We start from the raw sequence: 18925 nt of genomic DNA, 5'->3' as shown, positions 1-18925 counted from the left end.
AAGTAGAGTATTTTGTCCTTTCCAGGCGTCTTCATCACTAAAGGCGACGTTGGCGTGGGCACCATCGTGGGCTCGGCCGTCTTCAACATCCTAGTCATCATCGGCCTGTGCGGCATATTTGCGGGACAGGTCCAAAAAGGAATTACGGTGAAATAGTCGTCAGGTCGCTGTACTATCGTGACATTGTTGCGCCTTTCTACACAGACGGTGAAACTGACATGGTGGTCTTTGTTTCGAGATTCCTCCTACTATATCCTGTCTGTGCTGGCGCTCATTGGGGTGAGTTGGAAGCATCCTTTATTTCTCAGTGTTTTTACTTCCTGGAAATGGAAAAAGCAAAAGGATATTTTAATCAGAACAAGCTTTGCAAAGCCATTATTGTAAAAAAAATAAAATAAAAAAACATGGGTGTGACTCTGAATCTGTTGACGTTTTTGCCTTTCTGATTGTAATCACCGCGTGTCCTCTCTTCAAGGTCATTTATGATGCTGTGGTTGTCTGGTGAGTCAAGTTTCATATGGATTTATTTCTGTAGCTATTTTTGAGCTGCAATGCTAGATTAAAATAATCATCATTGAATAAATAAATCATAAAAATCAAGCCAATATATTTAGCGATGGAAAAAAATCATTTCAATCCCGTTACTCCAAAACTGGACATTATTTAAATTGGACTGTGATATCGTCAAATTATACACATTTTATTTGCCACTACAAAAGCCAATTTTTGCAAACGTATTATTTTGATTGACCTCAAAAAAACATCAGTACACGCTCAAACTTTATTGCAGCTATTATGTTTGTTTGCAGGTGGGAGTCTTTGATCCTGATGACCATGTACGTCATCTACATCATCATCATGAAGTAAGAGGCCACACCCCCTCACCCCTTCCATCCAACCAAATTTGAGACGGCATTCTTGTCGTTAGCTCATTCACTGCCATTCACAAATTTATTCGGGAATTGGAAATATGACGTAGAACGCCATTACCGAATTTGTTCTGGTTTTGTTTTTTTCATGGATGGGTGCCGATAAAGCGCTGGCCATGGCTTCTAGCAATGTTTTTCCCTTCCACAAGGGGGCAGCATTTCCCTTTTTTCCATGTTAGCGCTTTGTTCCAGCTTCAGCTGTTGTTCAAGCGCTATATAAACCAATTTGTATGGATTGCATTGTATTTTAGACAGCCGCCCCCATTTCATGCTCAGATAACTCCAGACCAATTTAATTTAGGAATTAACTCTTTTTTATTCTGATGAAAGAAGAGAGTCAAAGGTTTCTAACGCTGCAGTGAATGTTTATGTAATCCTAAAACTCAATATTCTGTGCGTCCTACAATTTGAGTGAAAATGACAAAAACCCTGGCACTGGAGTGGACACTTTTTTTTGCACATCGCTTGGCAGTGAACGTCATATTAGTTCTTTATCTGCAGATTCAACGCGCACCTTCTGACGTTTGTCACGCACCAGTTACGCCAAGCCGGGCCGCCATGTTGCGTGGCATCATCGGACGATCGGCGAGAGGACAAAACAGGAGACGAGGCCTCGTCCCGCCACACCGCCATCGCGCTCCTGAATAAAGGTTTTGGAAAACAGATACGTTTCAAATGCGATTGTTGCAAAAATACTTTGTTGAAGGGAAAGTACCTGGAGGGAAAAAACTGCTTTCCGTCCATGTGCCTTTTAGCTCAAGTACATCATCAGGAGGGCAGCCCGGTCGTCATGGTGGACGAGCTTCTCATCCTCAGTCCTCACAAATTGTCCTTCCCCGACGCCGGCCTGCGCATCATGATCACGCCGCACTTCTCGCCTCGCACCAGACTCTCCATGGCGGGCCGCGTGCTCATCAGCGAGGTCAGCCGTGTTTTTCTACCACTTTTCACTTTTAGAAGAGCAAAGTTGAAATCTTCTCCTCCCAGAGGCAAAGACTCATCCGGACTTGCAAAAGCCCGCGAGGGAGCGCGGAAGAGTTGAAGAGAACGGGCTCCAGCGGTTTGGAAAACGGGGGCGGCGCGGGACACGGAGACAAGCCGGAGGCGGTGGCGCCGAACGACGACGAAGATGACGTTTTCCATCCGTTGCGCATCCCAGGTGAAGAAACATAAGCGTCTTAGCGTGAGCGCGGAGTAACGCGCCGTCGTCCGTCCTTCAGCCGGCCGCTGGGCCAAGGTCAAATGGGTCATCACGTGGCCTCTGGGCCTGCTGCTTTACTGCACGGTGCCCAACTGCGTCATCCCGCGTTGGCATCGCTGGTTCATGGTCACCTTTGTAGCCTCCACGCTGTGGATCGCCGTCTTCTCCTACCTCATGGTGTGGATGGTAAGAACCTCGGAAACCGCGCGTTGTGATTCCTCCACTGTAACAGACAGCGTTTGTGCTCACCCGTCTCATCAGGTCACCATTGTGAGCTTCACCTTAGACATCCCGGATTACATCATGGGCATCACCTTCTTGGCAGCTGGGACCAGCGTGCCCGACTGCATGGCCAGTCTCATCGTCGCCCGGCAAGGTACACACCGGATGGATTATAATCACCTCAGAATGCAAAATGTCCATTTTTGTTTTGGACTCACGTGCGTCGTCTTTGTCCAGGAATGGGCGACATGGCCGTGTCCAACTCCATCGGCAGCAATATTTTTGACATCTTGCTGGGTTTGGGCTTCCCGTGGGCTCTCCGTACGCTGGTGGTGGACCACGGCTCATTTGTAAGCCGGCGTTTCGTCTTTAGTCGCCGCGTACGCTTGATGCTTCGTTTTTGTTTCTCCGTAGGTGTCCATTAATAACAAAGGCCTGGTGTATTCCGTCGTCCTGCTGCTGGCGTCCGTGTTTCTCACTGTGAGTCAAAGAGCTTCATTTTCCACCCACCTCGCACACCTTTTGGATTCCGCATGACAAAAGCGGGTGGTGTTGGTTTCACAGGTGACGAGCGTTCATCTGAACCGCTGGCGGCTGGATCGACGCCTCGGCTTGGGCCTTTTGTTCCTTTATGCCATTTTCCTGCTTTGCTCCATCCTCTTTGGGCACATGTGAAGTTAAGAGAGACAGCGACGGCACCCACCTCATTCTCCATTTTTTTTTGTCTAAAGCCAAAATTAGAGTTGCTTTCCTGAAACAAAAAGTATTTTGAACAGCAGCACTTTTTCATCAATTGATTTTCTAGAGTTTAACTCATTCACTGCCAGATGATGTGCAAAAACGCATCCACTTTAGTGCCGGGGTTTTTGTCATTGTCACCAAAATTCCTGGACCCACAGAATATTGGGTTTTAGGACTACATAAACATTCAATGCTGTCTTCTTTCATCAGAAAAAAAATCCTAAATGATACAGGTCTGGAGTTATCTGAGCTTGAAATGAGGGCACCTGTCCAAAATACTATACATACAAATTGGTTTATATAGCGCTTTAACAACAGCTGAAGCTGGAACAACATGGAAAAAAGGGAAATGCTGCCCCCTTGTGGAAGGGAGAAACATTGCTAGAGGCCATGGCCAGCGCTTTATCGGCACCTAAGCATGAAAAAAAAAAAAAAAAAAAAATTCGGGAATGGTGCTCTACGTCATATTTTCGATTCCCAAATAAATTTGTGAATGGCAGTGAATGAGTTAACATCACCTGCGCCATTTTTTTCCTTACCATGCGAAAAAGGAAACAGTATTTATTGTCTATGTTTGAGTGTAATATTGACATCATGTAGCGGCCATCTACGAGGCTTGAATATCCCACTTAGAGGGACAACTTGAACGTGTCAGAAGTTGGAATGCACATTTTCAGCCTTGGTGACTAGTATTGGTACGGTCAAAATTCATGTCCAGAGATTGTTTTAGAAGTGTTAGGATGAAATGTTCAATTTCTATTTAATGTCATCAACTTTGATGATGTTAGTTTAGTTAGATTTGTCACACTGGGGGTATGAAGTTTCGAATAGCAATGAATTCACTTTGGTGGAATATTTGAATTGCTCAGCATAAAACCTTCTGTGGTACTTTGCGCATAAAATGAAATGCAATCTAAATTGATGCTTGTGATTGGTGCTTTTTTTTAATCATAAAATAAAACAAATCTGTTATTTTTCTATGAGATAAAGAACCAGCCACGCTTCGGTACAAACAGCAATGAAGTCTTAAATGTTCCACTAAAGTGATTTGATTTCCTTGTTTTTATGGCGTTGTTGATATTTAAACTAAACCGTCCGACTAATTAACGCGTTTGTTTCGGTGTGTAGAATATATTTTAGGTTTACGGAAAGAAAGGGAAGCGCACCGAGACGGAAATGAAATGGAAACCGAAGAGTGAATGTTTTATCTAATGGCTGTTTTGTGACAGTGTTAATTTTATCCAAATGTGATGGGGTAGTTTTTATTTTATTTGTTTGTTTTTTTACTAGGCATTGAAATAGACTGTTAAATCCTGAGTGCAATAAAATAGTACGACAATATTTCTGTTTGTACCTGATTCGTTGCGATTGTCTCAAAAGGGACATCATAACGCTTAATTTTGGTTTATTTTATTAGATTTTTTTTCCTACAGTGAAAAGTACAACGGGACATTCCATCAGCCAGCCTCCGGGAAGTCGCCTACAGTGATTTTTACCATGAAACGCGCTCCCGTGTTGTCTACCAATAGTGCTTTTTTCATGCACGGTGGCCTGTTTCACACTTTAAAAGGGAAATGGCGCTTGATGCTTTCAAAGCCCGTGTGAGTGTCCTTGTCGCGCACAAACACAAGAAAAAGCGTTCGTGGCTGCCACACGAGCAAGGAAAACAGTCCGATAGCAGAAAACGATGACCACATTAAAAAAACATCTGGGCGGGTTGTAAGGGGAAACTAAACGCACAACCGCTACAATAGAGCGAGGAAGATCTTCACATTGGCATGGAAGCAATGATTGTGCCTCTGTGGGAGTAAAAAGGCCCCAAAGAGCTGTTGGGAAGGACAAAAGGAGGGTGGGCGGAGGGGTTCTATTTTTGCATTCTACCCTCAAAAATGGATGAGAAACTGATATATACATGACCCAGCGGAGAAAATAGAACCCCAGAGGAACTGTCATTTGAAACAAGGTCGAAAAAGATGACACGTAGGAATTATTCATTTGCTGCCAAATCTTTGTGAAAAATGTGAATGACATTTTATACTGATAATTCTTTTGATTAGGACAGTAATCTTAAATATAAATCAAACGGGGTTGTTCTTGTCTATCGGTAACCCTATTTTTTTGTCCAATATATTATTTTCTTTCAAAAAGGGTTTCAGCGAGTGGTGTATTTGCTTCTGAGCAATACATAACTTGAGACGTAACCCCCCCCCCCCCCCCACCTGCCACTTTCAAGCCTTTGGAGCCCTTTGAACAACTTGTCAGGAAATCTTCATTGTAGGTGAGAAAGCTCTCCAAAATCTAAAAGAACCTGAATTAGCATCCACTAAATTATACTGAGATCAAATATAGAAAGATAGAAATTGTGTCCAAAAAAAAAAAAGAGCTTTGCATGGCCTGCTGCATAATTCCGCCGATCTCCGAGGGGGTATAAAAAAGAAAAATGGCATGTGTATGTAACAGTCACGTATGAAGAAATGAGGCCAAGCATGGTAGCACGTACTTCCCTTTGGACTAATCACGGCCTCCCTCTGGACACACTTGCGTTGGACGCCGGCGTGGCCCAAGTATGTGCAGAAGGAGCGGCCATCACGAGGGCGGGGCGTCCTGTTGCTGGTAGATGGACGCTTTGTCTTTCAGGAGGTCCACGCACAGGTGACAACTCCAACTCCCTGACCACACGCACACGCCAGATATTTGGACAACTACACTTGTCTAAATGTACCGTATTTTCCAGTGTATAAGGAAAATATGGCCCTTGCACCTTATACGCAGGTGCGCCTTATATGTGATATAATATTGAGCCACAATAAGTCTTGCAACTACTGTCAGCATCCAACGACGGACCTCTACTGTCGCACCTTATAATGTGGCGTGCCTTATAGTTGGAAAACTTTTATCTATAATATTTGGAAATCTTGTATATATTTATATATTATATTTGGAAACTTTTTTCATTCATTGAAGGGGCTCCTTGTAGTCCGCCTTATACATGTAAAAAGTATATGGAAAAAACATACGGTATATTCTGCTAAAATATCATATTTTCCTTCCTCCAGTCAGATAATAAATGTTTTGATATTGTGCTTATTTTGAAAATTTTTGCTATTCATCAAGGGTGTGCCTTATATATGGAAAAGGTTTGAAAATACACCATTCATTGGGGTGCACTTTATACTCCGGTGTGCCTTATACACCGAAAAATACGATATATTCTACTAAAATGTTGTACTTGCCTTCCTCCAGGCATAAAATAAATGTTTTGATATTGTGCTTTTTTAGAAGATAGAAATATTATGTAATTTCAGTGCTAACATGTAAAGTATTTTCTGCACTATAAGGCGCACGTATTATTATTATTATTTTTTTTTAAGCTGACCATGCGCCTCATAATCCAGTGTGCCTTATGTCGTTTTTAAATATATCATTCATTGAATGTGCCTCTAATAATGCCCCTTATGTATGGAAAACGTTATAAGATATGTCATTCATTGAAGGTCCCTCTTGTAATGCGGTGCACCTAATGTATGGAAAAGGTTTTTAAATATTTAATTTGTTAAAAGTGCTCCTTATATTCCAGAAAAGACGGTATTTTTAACGTAAACCGTTGAACAATGAACTTAGCGGCAATTGGCGCCAATTACCAGCATTTTCAAATACACCATCCAAAACAAAATGGGAGCCATTTTCCAAGCTGGATGGCACTTTTCAACCATTTCGAGCATAAAAATCGACATGCTTACCTTCGGGGGGTTCGGCCATGGGCGGCTTGAGACAGTACATGTGGTAACCTCGATCGCAGTCGTCACAGAAGAGCAGCTGGTCCTTGACGAGACAAAACGAAAGAATGAAAATGCAGCCAAAGCTTTTTTTTTTTAAATTCAGTGCAATCACAGCGATTAACATAGCGTTAATAATAGTAATAGTAATAATAGTAATAATAGTAATAATAACAGTAATGATAGTAATAATACTAATAATAATGCTGCTGTGAAATGTAAATTTCTCCACTGTGAGACTAATAAAGGCATATCCAATATCCAATCCAATAATAGTAATAATAATAATAACAACAACAACAATACTAATAATACTAATAATAATAAATAATAATAATAATAACAACAACAACCACAATACTAATAATAATAATAATAATAATAATAATAACAACATCAAACACAACAATTATAATAACAACAAAAATAACAATAATAATAACAACAACAATAACAATAATAATAGTAATAACAACAACAACAACAACAACAATAATAATAATAATAACAACAACAACAACAACAATAATAATAATAATAACAATAATAACAACAATAATAACCACAACCACAACAATAACCACAAAAATAATAATAATAATACATTTCATTTCTAAGCACCTTTCAAAACTCTCAAGGTCACTTGACAGTCACAGTATAAGTTAACTCACGTCATTCTCGGAGGTGCCGCACATGTTACAGCACTTGCATTCGATGCACTGCCAGCGATACGTCTTGACGGCAGCCATCATGATGGGGGTGAACTGAAGGCAGGACGGGTGGCCTAAAAACACACACACACACACACACACACACGTCTGTTCACGCGTTTGCCCGAGTGGACCGAGAAGGCGGCGTGCGTGCGGCGACCCACCCGAGCGGCCGCAGTCAGAGCAGGAAACCAGCTCTTCCGACTGGCCTGTCTTGTGGTTGGTTTTGGAGTCTCCCAAGCAGAAGTCGCAGTACTTGTTGGGCAAGGCTAGCCCATCCGGGCCTCTCTTGGGGGCTGGTGGACACAAAAGGAGACGTTCGAGCGGTGCGCCGCCGCCCGAGATGCCGAAATGAGCGCGGGTCGCTTACTTTTGGGCGTTTCCGGAAGCGGTGTTGGAGGCTCGCTGACCTCCATCTCCTCCTTTTCTTCCCCTTCTTCGTCGGCCAAATGCGAGTGGGTGTAGTGGTAGCTCAAGCCGGGACGGTTCTTGTAGCGTTTGCCGCAAACTGCCGTCGACACCGGAAATGAGAGTAAAATGTGTGAGCCACCATCGACATTTTTTTTTTTGCCTGTGGCGTAAAGTGTGAGCAGAGCAACCACAGTCGATAAAGTGTCCTTGAGAGTTTTGAAAGGCGCTTGGAAATAAAATGTATTCTTTATCTTATTCTTATTATTCAATATTGTTCACGTTCACTTTCATGCATGTTCAAGCAATGGAGAGTTTTACCTCAACAATAAGGCCTTATCTTTTCTTCACATTTTGAATTCCATCAAATGAAATTCATGTTTGACTTTGGAGTTTCCGCTGTTTTTTTTTTTATTAACTCATTCACTGCCAGACGATGTGCAAAAATGTCCACAGGGTTTTTGTCATTTTCACTTAAATTCCAGGAAACACAAATTATTGAGTTTTAGGATTACATAAATATTCAAGAAACGTAGCTACGTAGCTAGATAGCTAGCTAGAAAGCTAGCTAGCTACCTAGCTATTATTGTGAAATAATGGGGCTAGCTAGCTAACTAAATAGCTAGATAGAGAGATTGATAGGTTAATAAAAAAAAATCATTCCGTCAGTAAGACTCAACAGTGACATGCAGGCGTTCGTAGAGAAAGAAAGCGGATGTACCTTTTTCAGAAAGTTTGGAAATATGCTTTTGTTTGATAGCGTCTGAAAGAGAGGGGAGGAGAAAAGAAAGCACAGAGAGAGAAAGAGAGAGAGACACTCAGAAGAACGCCACCGATCCTCTGAGCGAAAACATTCAGGCGGAGAGGGCGTCTACAGCGGCTCGGCTAGCTAACGGGATTATATAAAGGAGCGGAAACAAGATGGCGTCACTCACTGTCGCAAACGTACGGCTTGTCGCGCTCTTCCAACGCTGCCGAGTCCAGTTTCTTCCTGCTGCTGCTGCCCACCCCGCGACCCTAAAAACACAATTTTCAAACTATGACTTATGCCGAAAAGCGTTTGTTTGAATGTGTTTTTTTTGTCTTGTGCGTTTGTTTACCTTCCCCTTGCCTTTTCCTCTTCTTTTGGGCGTTTCTTCCTCGTAGTCGTCGTCGTCCAGGTCGTCCAGAAAGTCGTCGGGGTCCAACATTTTCTGTCATGACACGCACAGGATTGGACTGTGAGTACTTCAATTTTGATTGACTGATATCATTTGGTTGCATAAATTTAGACACCCTTTTGCGTTTGTATTATTTGGACACGACAGGAAAAAAGTACTTTTTAAAAAAAATGACACTTTCTGTACACACTTAATTTATTTCAACTACAGCGAAAGATGAACTATGTCATTTGGTGACTGTCTGATAGAGAATAGACAGAATAGAAGTTATATTTAAATGTTTCATGCTGTTGTATGCTTAGTTAACCGAACACAAGGCCCGCAATGGAAGCACAGAAAATCTGGGGTCAATCTGAGGTGAACAGACACAGCCTGTTACACGGTCATCTTCAGGTAGGAGATCCGGCCTTGGGCAAAATTTAGGACTCCTTGACAGGAAGAGCACATTAGCCAGGTTATTAATCTATCAGTTCATGGAAAGACAACCCATTAAAATGTCTATGTTCTGTTGGTTTATGGACGCAGTGTCCAAACAAATGTCTCTGACACTGTCCGTGAGGACACTCTTAGATTTGTGTGGAAGAACCTTTCTAATGCGTGCGGCGGGGTTCACGCCGACGGCATAGTCGCTGGCGTTGGAGTCTTCCTCGGACGCTCTGGGATCTGCGGGTGTACGTTTCTCCAGGGAGTCGCCTTTTAGCAAGGCCTCCAGGCTGCTCCCATCGGATGACAAAAGACCATCCTTCTTCAATCCCAAATCCAGCTCTGTGCGGACAAACGCCAAAGCGCCTCTTTATCAGTTGAGTGTCCAAGAGAGCCCCCGCCGCTAATTCAAGATCATCCCACTCCAAAATACCTGACTTTGCTGAGGGGAAAACTAGTCGCGGGTCCTCGGGAGGGTGAGATCTTCGCTTTTTGCGCCACCTCCTGGAAGGGTAAGTGTAGAGTTGGCCCGGAGCCTTTCCTGAGGAACAGATGAGACGCCATCTGGTATGCTTCTCGACATTTGCTTAGAACGGAATGAAGAATGCCACTGTGGTGATTAACGCGACATAACAGCTGACGTCCTCGCTAGCAAAACGTCTTTCGAATTTGATCTATTAAGAGGCAGAGCAATGTTAATTCCCACCAGGCCCTCTGTGCCTTTTCTCCATCCAAATGTAGCAGTTGCTCTGAGCCACGCCCGTCTGGGAATCCAAGAAGGGCATGCGCACGCTCCTCTCCGCGCACAGACGAGCATTGTAGTTATGGCATTGTTCCATGGCATCTCTGTAGTACTGCTCGCCCAACCTGCTGACGCACCAAAAAATTTTTAAAATGTATTATTGAGATGGCACTCTTGTCATTGATTTATTCCCCATTATCTACTGGCGGTGGGTTGGCCTGACTTCCTGCTTTCAAGAGAGTTGAGTGCACTTACGACTAGTTGTAATAAATACTCAAAGACAAGTTCAGTGCATTGGAATTTTTTTAGGATACAACATGACCGAAAAGATTTCCATACATTTTCCAGATCGCAGTCACCAGCTATTGAGTTGTTAGCTTCCATCAAATAGCAATGTGGCCTTTTCTCCATTTCTACTTGTTTATAATCACCAGACTGTCATCTCTTATCTGCTGTGTGTAGTCCTTTCACATCGAGTCTGGTGTTCAGGCTAACACATGAGGGAACACTTAAAGGAAATCCTTCAGGTTAACGTTAAAATGACACGTTAGGCAATATAAGTGTTATCACTGAGTGACATTTTAATGAAACGTTTCCGTCAGAATTTGGAGACAGAATGTAGTATCAAATATGATGGGTGAGTAGTGGCAAAAACTTACCATGGAACTTATTGTGTATCAATTTCAACAAATTACACAAATTCCCAGCTCCAAATGTATCGTTCAGAAAGATTATAATACATACAATATTTTTCAGCAAATAGCTAAAATTGGACGACGTGTATAAGTACTTACGCTACAGTGACCTATATTCCAACGCGATTGTTTCTGTCCAGTGAACCGAGCGCACTCTGTACTCGCAGTCGTATATCATTGCATTTTTGTGATGTACGTAATGGTTTTTCGTGGGATTTTCCAAGCTATGCAGTTTATAATGATGTATTACACGTTGCCCTCCATGCTGGTTCTTAAAATTTCCGAATACGACAACGAGAAAAAATTGGATAGAAGTTTACGTTCTTTTTGCTAACACTAGTTTATAAAGGTGAGTAAGTTGTATTTTTATAACTCGTAGAAGTGGTAGAATATATATTTTTCTCCATAACTGCCAAGTTTCAAGCAAAAAGAAGCATTAGCATATATATTTCTAGAGCTCGCAATTTTCTTACCTAGTGTTCAGTGACAGCCATTTTTAATTTCGGATGAAAATCTGCCTGCATTCGATCGTTATTTGATCATGTATATTTTGAATCTTTTTTTTTTCTTTTCTGTTCTTGTTTAGAATTTCAAAAGCTTTCCAATGGTACCTTACTTGTTCAGATCTGTCAAGAATTAAGAAAGTTATGATAGTTTAAACTGTAATAAAGAACTCTGTCACAGATTTTCATTTTTTAACTGTGTATAGGTGAATTTATCAATAGGGAATTGTGAAGAGAGATCGCTTTGTTGGAAGTTGATCACTATTTTTAGTTTTTACATTGGGAGGAAAGTTTATGTGACGTTTTGGGATTTCAGAGTCAAAAAGACAGCTCAGAATCTGAAGTCCCCGAAGCACCTGCCGTAAAACTTCAACTCCGAGCAGAACTGACAGACACGCGAAAAATGCAGCCGTCTGCAATTCTGAACGAAAAACTCGAACAGTACGTAGTCACTTTGAAGGGATGTGATAATGAGGCGTGTCAAATTCAATTTAAAATTTGACGTCAAACAGTCGCCCCTCCCAAACGCCAACTTTGGATAAATTGAGCCTACAAGCGTGACAGACACCTGGCTTGTATATTACCAACCGACGCGAGCTAGCTTTCAATATAGCATAGCAAGATTCAAATGAACCACACATAAACCGTTGTGATCACGCGCACATATATTTGCCTTATCGTACATTCAAGACGTTAAATTCAAGCTTGCTAACTTTAATGGTAGGACATGTTCGATGTTCGACTCGACGACGCTCCGATTACGTTTAGTAACTTTCAACCGTTCAGTGGGAATGTCGTTTGAGCAACCAAGCGACGCGACTGGTAGCCTCATAATGAAATGGTCGTCGTGGGTTCGCCGAGACTTTTGTCGTTTAAAAGCGAAAAAAGGTGGAGAGAAGTGTAACACTTACAGTTTGACAACATTCTCGACAACAGCTGCCATCTTGCTTGTGGATGGATGCGGCCAAGGGGCTGCTGGGAAATCCAAAGGCTTACCACTTAGCACCGCCTTGTGGTCATCTTTGGTCATTGCAATCAGTATTTCCTCAAAATAACGAAGTGATTCCTTCGTTTCTCACGGTGACTCGTTCCGAACACGGCCGTAATAATAATAATAATAATAATAATAATAATTTAGAGCCTCTAAAAATATTTACATTTCACAGTTCCTACATGATTTGAAAAAAAAAAAAGTCTTAAAACAGTTCAATACGGCAATGTGAGACTGCGGCACATCACACCACTCAACAAAAATATTAATACTAAAATCATGCACTTGTTAGTTTACTCATAAGTCTCTTATGCTGATCACAAAGCTTTATTCAGGTGTGTGGTCACATATGAATATACATTAATAAATTACATTAAACTTTTCATTGAAGATTGTTCTTCCCGTCATATGTCATTGGCACAGAAAGATAAACAAATATACATACGAGTGTCCTTGTGTTTTGAAAGGCGCTTATAAATGAAATGTATTCTTAATGTATTATTATATCAACATGTATTGTATTATTTGTAGAACCTGTACTGATAAGCTTAGCCGTAGAGCAATTATTAGCAAAAATACACAAGCTCATAATTTACTTCCCCAAAAAGCAGAACATTTTCGATTAAACCAGATTTTATTATTCCTAATATTGTAGCTGTAGATACAGAAGTCAACAAACATTTCTGGAATTGGAATGGAAATGTTCCACGGCACACTGTGACACCATGAGGAAGAGTCTGCGATTACAGACATGTACCTGAAAAATGGACAGCATTTATACTTTTTTTTTTCTTCAAACGCATTAGTAACAGGAGTAGTAATAGTAACAACAGTAGCAAGAATGATCATAATAGCAATTAATAAGAGTAGTGTTATTAACAACTACAGAGGAAGAAAACAGACATTGTCAAAAGCAAAGTGAAACTGGAAAGTTTGATCCAATACCGCAAGACAAAACATTGGATGAAAAATAAATGACCAGTTTCCAACTAGACTGCAAATATCCTGCCTCTTTCTACAAAAAAAAATAAAGAAATCAACCCTTTTCAGTGCATTTCACTCCCTTTTTTCTATAAAATAGTTCACACATCAAATCATTCAGAACTTTTATTTTCCAGCCAACTTTTCGTTCTTGACAAAAGGTCCTCTGAGGAGAATTACACACGCTTCAAGCATGCGATGCAGTTTTATGTGAGAGAGCACTTGTTTTTTTTTTTTTTTTTACTTTTTTGCTTACGTGACCAATTTGGCCCAACTAAAACGGATTCCTTTACATTCAAAATGAGATGAAGTAATACAATACTCTGCCTGACCTTTCCTCTTAGGTCATATTTGGAATCATTGTGCTCAACGTAACAGTGCCAATGGTCACTTATTTATGCATTGTTAACCTTTGTAACTTGGCTTTCTTCAGTCTGCGGACCAAAGTGAATATTTGGTCACCCTGTACTCGGATTGGAGCCATTGTCGGACTTGGTTCCACATTTGGAACTACAAAATAAGGCCAAGCGTGACAGTTGAAAACCAGTGCAACTATAATGTAGGTTTACATCTCCATCTGTCATTATGATCAGCAATTCAACGGATGACTACAAAGTATCCGGATTACCTGTAACAAAATCCAAACCTCACAGGTTAGTATTGTTTATCATGTTACCTTTGAGTGAATTTTGGCAGTCAGAAAAGGCAAATTGACACGTGGATGAAAAGTGACAACTATCACTAAATTGCTCTAATTATACCGTTGAACACGTACAGTAGTCGGAAGATTCTACGAGAATATTTTTTTTTTCTTTAATAGACATGGCTACCTTATTTCTAGTGATTAGAGATGCCAATTACGCATGACGTTGTTCTCCCACCCCCGAAAAATGAAGCAATCACATTCTCGTCATGAATCCACATAGATGGTGGTACACAAAGATAAACCTACAGTATAATCATGCCACATAGCACAAATATCATTTGAGAGCGTTCAAAATGTGTCGGTATTTGACAAGACCTTGATGGTTGAGTGCACCATTGGGCCTATTGTACCTACATAGAGTCAATATAGCCCAGTTTGATCATATTACAACTTTTTTTTTCCATCTCCGTACTGTGAAAGCTTATTTCGGGAAAATATTTGAATGGGGGGTGGGAATATTTGCGTACGGAGGTCAGGGGTATTTTTTTTTCAAGTAAGGCGGCATTCTGACAGCATGTCTGCTTTCCCATATTAAAGCCACACCAGCTGTGATGGGACATATGCTGCCATCCATCCACGTTTGCCACACCAAATGTGCTTCGGCCCCCAAATGAGAGAGTGATGATTGAAACAAAAACAAAACAAAAAAATTCATGTCATGTCATTTTAAGAAAAAAAAGCGCGGTGATATAAAGAAAAAAAAAAGCATTTATCAGCAGAAAATATTTCCAGTGATATTTTGTATCCGTTTTTCATTTTGATCTCCATGTGAGTACCAAAAAGTAGCATCCGTCAGGCCGTGATTTGATGAGGAGTAATATGACGTGCAAAATCCACATCACCACAGCTCACGCACACACACACACACACACACACACACACACACACACACGCACACACTAGAAAAACTAATTTTCTCTGCTTTGTACAGACCAAAAAAAAAAAAAAAAAAAAACAAAATGCACCAATGAAGCAGAAAGGATCACTGCAAAGATAAATTCTGGCAAATGAAGCAATACAAAAAAAAACTTATTTCAGATATAAATTTCCCAATTTAATTTTGTGTTCACTTAATGTAGACTGCTAAAATTAAATGACCTTTATTAATAATACCGTACCGTCATTCCTAAAACAAATATTATCATAACACATACAAAGATAAACCCAACATTCTCCACTAGTTTTTACTTTGTTTCTCTCCACGACATGAATAATCAAATCAATAGTTGTTTTTTTTTTCAAACAAGCAATAACAAATGATAAATAATCATCAGAACAGCATTAATATTGGTCAGGTTAATAATAAGATCAAGCTCAAAAAGCAGAACAGATGATCTGAGGTGACTGCGCCAAATGAGCTTTCAGTCATTGAGGCGTGACAACGGCAACGCAGGTCAACCTAATTTGCGAACAAAAGATGAACGGGGTCACCGTCTTTGCGCTCCTCGATTGTTAGTTCTGTTAATGACTGCGCGCAGTGAGGGATTCCGTGTTTGAGATGCACGTAGTCGGCGAACCCAAAAAAATAAAGCGACAGATAAAACCAGAGGTGGTGGGTGGTTGGGTGGGGTACATTTTCTGTAGCTGTCGAAATACAGCGCGCCTCTGAGCTGCGCCAAGACCAAGTGTTTCGTTCAGTTTTTGGGTCGCTTCCATCGGTGATTTTGGCAAAAAAAAAAAAAAAGTCTTATTTCTTCTTGCCAAAGAAGCTGAATCTCTTCTCCCGATCTTTATCTTTACCGTCTTTGTTGCGCATGGTCACGGCTGCGGTGTCGACTGAACCGGGCGAGACTGGTGAGATGGGGGGCATGGTCATGGCGCGGCTGAGAACTCGCGGACCTCCTGGTGAGTCTCCAGACCCTGTTGGAATGGAACTGAGGATGGAGCGGATCCAGGAGCTCATTTCCGCCTTGAAGTGGAGAAAGGATGTTTTTAATCATCCAATTCACGTCACAAATGCAGCACATTTATAAAGACTGTTTTTTTTACCTCATCCTTGGCTTGGAACAAGTACTCTTTGCCATCTCCTAGCCTGAAAGCCAATAATTCACATGGTCAGTATTTTTTATTTTTTTTTGAGTAATCAATTTTAACTCATTCACTGCCAGGCGTTCAAAAAATGTTTCCACTTCAGTGCCAGGGTTTTTGTCATTTTCACTCAAATTGCAGGAACCACAGAATATTGAGTTTTAGGACAACATCAGGGGTGTCAGTCATTTTTTTTGCCACGGGGCACATTGCAGTTATGGTTTCCTCTCGAGAGCCGTTATGAATTTGGGGAAGTCATTAGAATGTTTAATCCCCTCCACATATTATACTTAGAGCGGACAACAAATTAATGAATAACTCGTTTTCAAATCTGAAGTAAATAATAATGACTTATTGTGGCTTACATCCAAAAATATAACATTTTGGTTAGGATATTAGCAAGTATCATGGAATTTCACACGTTTGATTTGCTTTCGCGGGCCGAAAAAAAATGGTGTGGCGGGCCGGATTTGGCCCCCGGGCCTTGACTTTGACACCCGTGGACTACATAAACATTCAATGCAGCGTAAGAAACTTTAGACTCTCTTTTTTCATCAGAAAAAAATGGTTAATTCCTAAATTACATGGGTCTGGAGTTATCTCAGCTTGAAATGGGGGCGGTTGTACAAAATACAAAACAATACATACATATTTAACAACAGCTGAAGCTGTAACATGAAAAAAAAGGGAAATGCTGCCACCTCGTAGAAGGGGAAAAACATTTCCAGAGGTCTGACCAGCGCTTTATCGGCACCCAAGCATGAAAAACCAAAACCCTAACAAATTCAAGAATGGCGTTCTATGTCATATTTTCAAATCCCAAATAAATTCGGGAATGGCAGTGAATGAGTTAAAAGGCTCCAATTTGAGTCAACACGGTAATACGGTAAAACCGAATTATCCACCCACCGGAGCTTGAAAACATGTTTTCTCTTCTTATAGCCATGCGCAATCTCGCAAACGGCCTCGCCGAGGCTGATGGGAACCTCTCCGTGGTATGGAATCCCATTAGCGGCACTCTTGCCGTCTTTGTAGAAACCCAGACTTCCTTTTCTTAGGACGCAGTAGACGTTCTGCCATGATCTGTGTGATTATATGAACGCAATTAAAAGCATGTTGATGAACACATACAAAAATATATACATCGATCCCTTGCTACTTTGTGGTTCGCATAGTGATTCCAGGGCATTGCGGATTTATTTTTTTTTTCAGGGATAAAAATGTGCATGCCACTCCTTGGCCTTCGGTAGTGCTATGTCTGAATCACTCCACAGATGCGAATGTGGTGTGATTTGCTACATGTCCACTAGAGGGTGATGTTAACCAGGATATAACTTATGACTTGAAGAAACTTAAGAAATACGGTCATTAAACTGTTTAAATTTTTACGATGAGCGTGTGGATTCATGATAACCTCATAAAATTGCGATATTATCTGCTATTTTTGCTAGCTTCTGAGCTATTCAACCTTTCTTGATGAATCCGTCTTGAATATGGCTAAACAGCATAACTGCAAAGAAATCAATTTCCTCTAATCCTTCAGCTATTGTGGCTTGACAAAACTGCTATTAAATCAACACAAAACTGCTCGCTATTGAGTGTGCTAGCTCTAGCCAGTATGCGTTTATCGCAAGCGGCTAGTAATACTATGATTGGCTATGACAAGTCATTCATGTGACTAGCCAATCTAATTTGCGAAAACTGAGTTGAGCAGACCTTGGGTTCTCAACTCAAAGTCTTCTGACCCTGGTAACAAATGGCTGAAATGTGATTGGTTAAATGCTTAAATACGAAAACACACATCTGGAAGCAGCGCAACAGGGGAAAAGCAATGAAAGGAAGCTGAAAGACATCTTGGAATTATTGAATACGAATTCATCGACAAAATCTAATTCACATTAGTCTGTGATTTAGATATTTTTAGGCCAGCAGAGAATGCCTTGCAGGCCCTGAAGGTCACTGTACATTGTATATATACTGTACTTTATTATTACCTGGTTGCTGCCTTCTTACTGTGCGACTCCATCTCTTGTTTCCGACAAAGTATCCCCTCCATGGTGTCTGGGTCGGCGTCGGCTCCACCTCGGCCCGGTAACGTGGCCGACGGATCGAGTCGCGAGGAGGCTAAGCCGCTGTCTCGACCCGGTCCGTTTTCCGATTCCGAGCCCTGTGGTTCAGACGGGAATATGAGTGGGGGTGGAGGTGGAGAAAGGGGAAGGGTGATGGAGGATGTGAGGAGCTAAGCAGCCGACATGGGAAAGCTCAGATGACATTCACTTCAAATCCTGTATATAATTTTGTCAGTTCAGCGGGTTCGTACTGTATAATGATTTATTATCGCAGAGACGCACAATTACACTACAGTCACACTTCCTGGAAGCTTTTGCGCCACACCTGTCATAAATACCGCAGACGGTCTTGATAGAGAATAGACAGAATAGAAGTTATCATATTTAATAGTTTCATGCTGTTGTATGCTAAGTTGGCCAAACACAAGACCTATAATGGAAACACAGAAAATCGGGGGTCAATCTGAGGTGAACAGACACAGCCTGTTAAACTGTCATCCTCAGGTAGGAGATCTGGTCTTGGTCGGAATTTAGGACTTGGTAAACTCCTTCACAGGAGGAGCTCATTAGCCAGGTTACAAATCTATCAGTTCATGGAAAGACAAACCATTAAAATGTCTTCTTTCTGTTGATTTATGGA

General features: G+C 41.2%; 3 protein-coding genes and 1 long non-coding RNA gene across 12 annotated transcripts in view; 1 reads left to right on the top strand and 3 right to left on the bottom strand.

Moving 5' to 3' along the window:
* Positions 1–3937, top strand: part of LOC148886592 (sodium/potassium/calcium exchanger 3-like) — a 28542-nt gene extending 24605 nt beyond the window's left edge. For both annotated transcript variants that reach the window (XM_089017538.1, XM_089017537.1), the window contains exons 7-18: positions 26–129; positions 205–279; positions 476–501; positions 810–863; positions 1431–1579; positions 1685–1851; positions 1917–2088; positions 2150–2316; positions 2392–2506; positions 2590–2702; positions 2767–2832; positions 2917–3937. In XM_089017538.1, the coding sequence (XP_088873664.1) occupies positions 26–129; positions 205–279; positions 476–501; positions 810–863; positions 1431–1579; positions 1685–1851; positions 1917–2088; positions 2150–2316; positions 2392–2506; positions 2590–2702; positions 2767–2832; positions 2917–3027 (1319 nt within the window). In that variant the 3' untranslated portion in view covers positions 3028–3937. The remainder of the gene's footprint in view (positions 1–25; positions 130–204; positions 280–475; positions 502–809; positions 864–1430; positions 1580–1684; positions 1852–1916; positions 2089–2149; positions 2317–2391; positions 2507–2589; positions 2703–2766; positions 2833–2916) is intronic.
* Positions 180–1781, bottom strand: LOC148886593 (uncharacterized). 2 transcript variants are annotated; one of them, XR_016117915.1, is made up of 3 exons: positions 1645–1781; positions 1465–1569; positions 180–320 (listed from the first exon to the last, which is right to left on the bottom strand). It is a non-coding gene; the product is annotated as an uncharacterized LOC148886593 (long non-coding RNA). The 2 variants fall into 2 exon arrangements; XR_016117914.1 differs by having other exon boundaries at positions 183–320; positions 1444–1569.
* A 546-nt stretch (positions 3938–4483) lies between the features above and the next one.
* dpf2 (double PHD fingers 2) lies at positions 4484–12473 on the bottom strand. Of its 4 annotated transcripts, none has more exons than XM_089017540.1 (12): positions 12422–12473; positions 10277–10437; positions 10004–10111; positions 9734–9912; positions 9088–9180; positions 8923–9004; positions 8709–8750; positions 7950–8087; positions 7744–7875; positions 7541–7653; positions 6834–6915; positions 4484–5762 (listed from the first exon to the last, which is right to left on the bottom strand). In XM_089017540.1, the coding sequence occupies exons 1-12, from the start codon at positions 12451–12453 to the stop codon at positions 5680–5682; spliced, it is 1245 nt and encodes a 414-aa protein (XP_088873666.1). In that variant the 5' UTR covers positions 12454–12473; the 3' UTR covers positions 4484–5679. The 4 variants fall into 4 exon arrangements, with proteins under 4 accessions (XP_088873666.1, XP_088873665.1, XP_088873668.1 ...); XM_089017539.1 differs by having other exon boundaries at positions 10277–10440; positions 12422–12469; XM_089017542.1 differs by lacking the exon at positions 8709–8750.
* A 1122-nt stretch (positions 12474–13595) lies between these two features.
* The window catches only part of sptbn2 (spectrin, beta, non-erythrocytic 2), a 46528-nt gene continuing 41198 nt past the window's right edge, over positions 13596–18925 (bottom strand). For all 4 annotated transcript variants that reach the window (XM_089016357.1, XM_089016360.1, XM_089016359.1 and 1 more), the window contains 4 exons: positions 18211–18383; positions 17126–17299; positions 16178–16220; positions 13596–16097 (listed from right to left, as the gene is read on the bottom strand). In XM_089016357.1, coding sequence (XP_088872483.1) covers positions 15876–16097; positions 16178–16220; positions 17126–17299; positions 18211–18383 — 612 coding nt within the window. In that variant the 3' untranslated portion in view covers positions 13596–15875. The remainder of the gene's footprint in view (positions 16098–16177; positions 16221–17125; positions 17300–18210; positions 18384–18925) is intronic.

The sequence above is a fragment of the Hippocampus bargibanti genome, linkage group LG16 (genome assembly GCF_051943395.1).
Source record: "Hippocampus bargibanti isolate YZ-2025 linkage group LG16, ASM5194339v1, whole genome shotgun sequence".
In the NCBI taxonomy this organism is placed as follows: domain Eukaryota; kingdom Metazoa; phylum Chordata; class Actinopteri; order Syngnathiformes; family Syngnathidae; genus Hippocampus; species Hippocampus bargibanti.
Note: the sequence above shows the minus strand (reverse complement) of the source record. Positions and strands in the feature narration are given on the sequence as shown.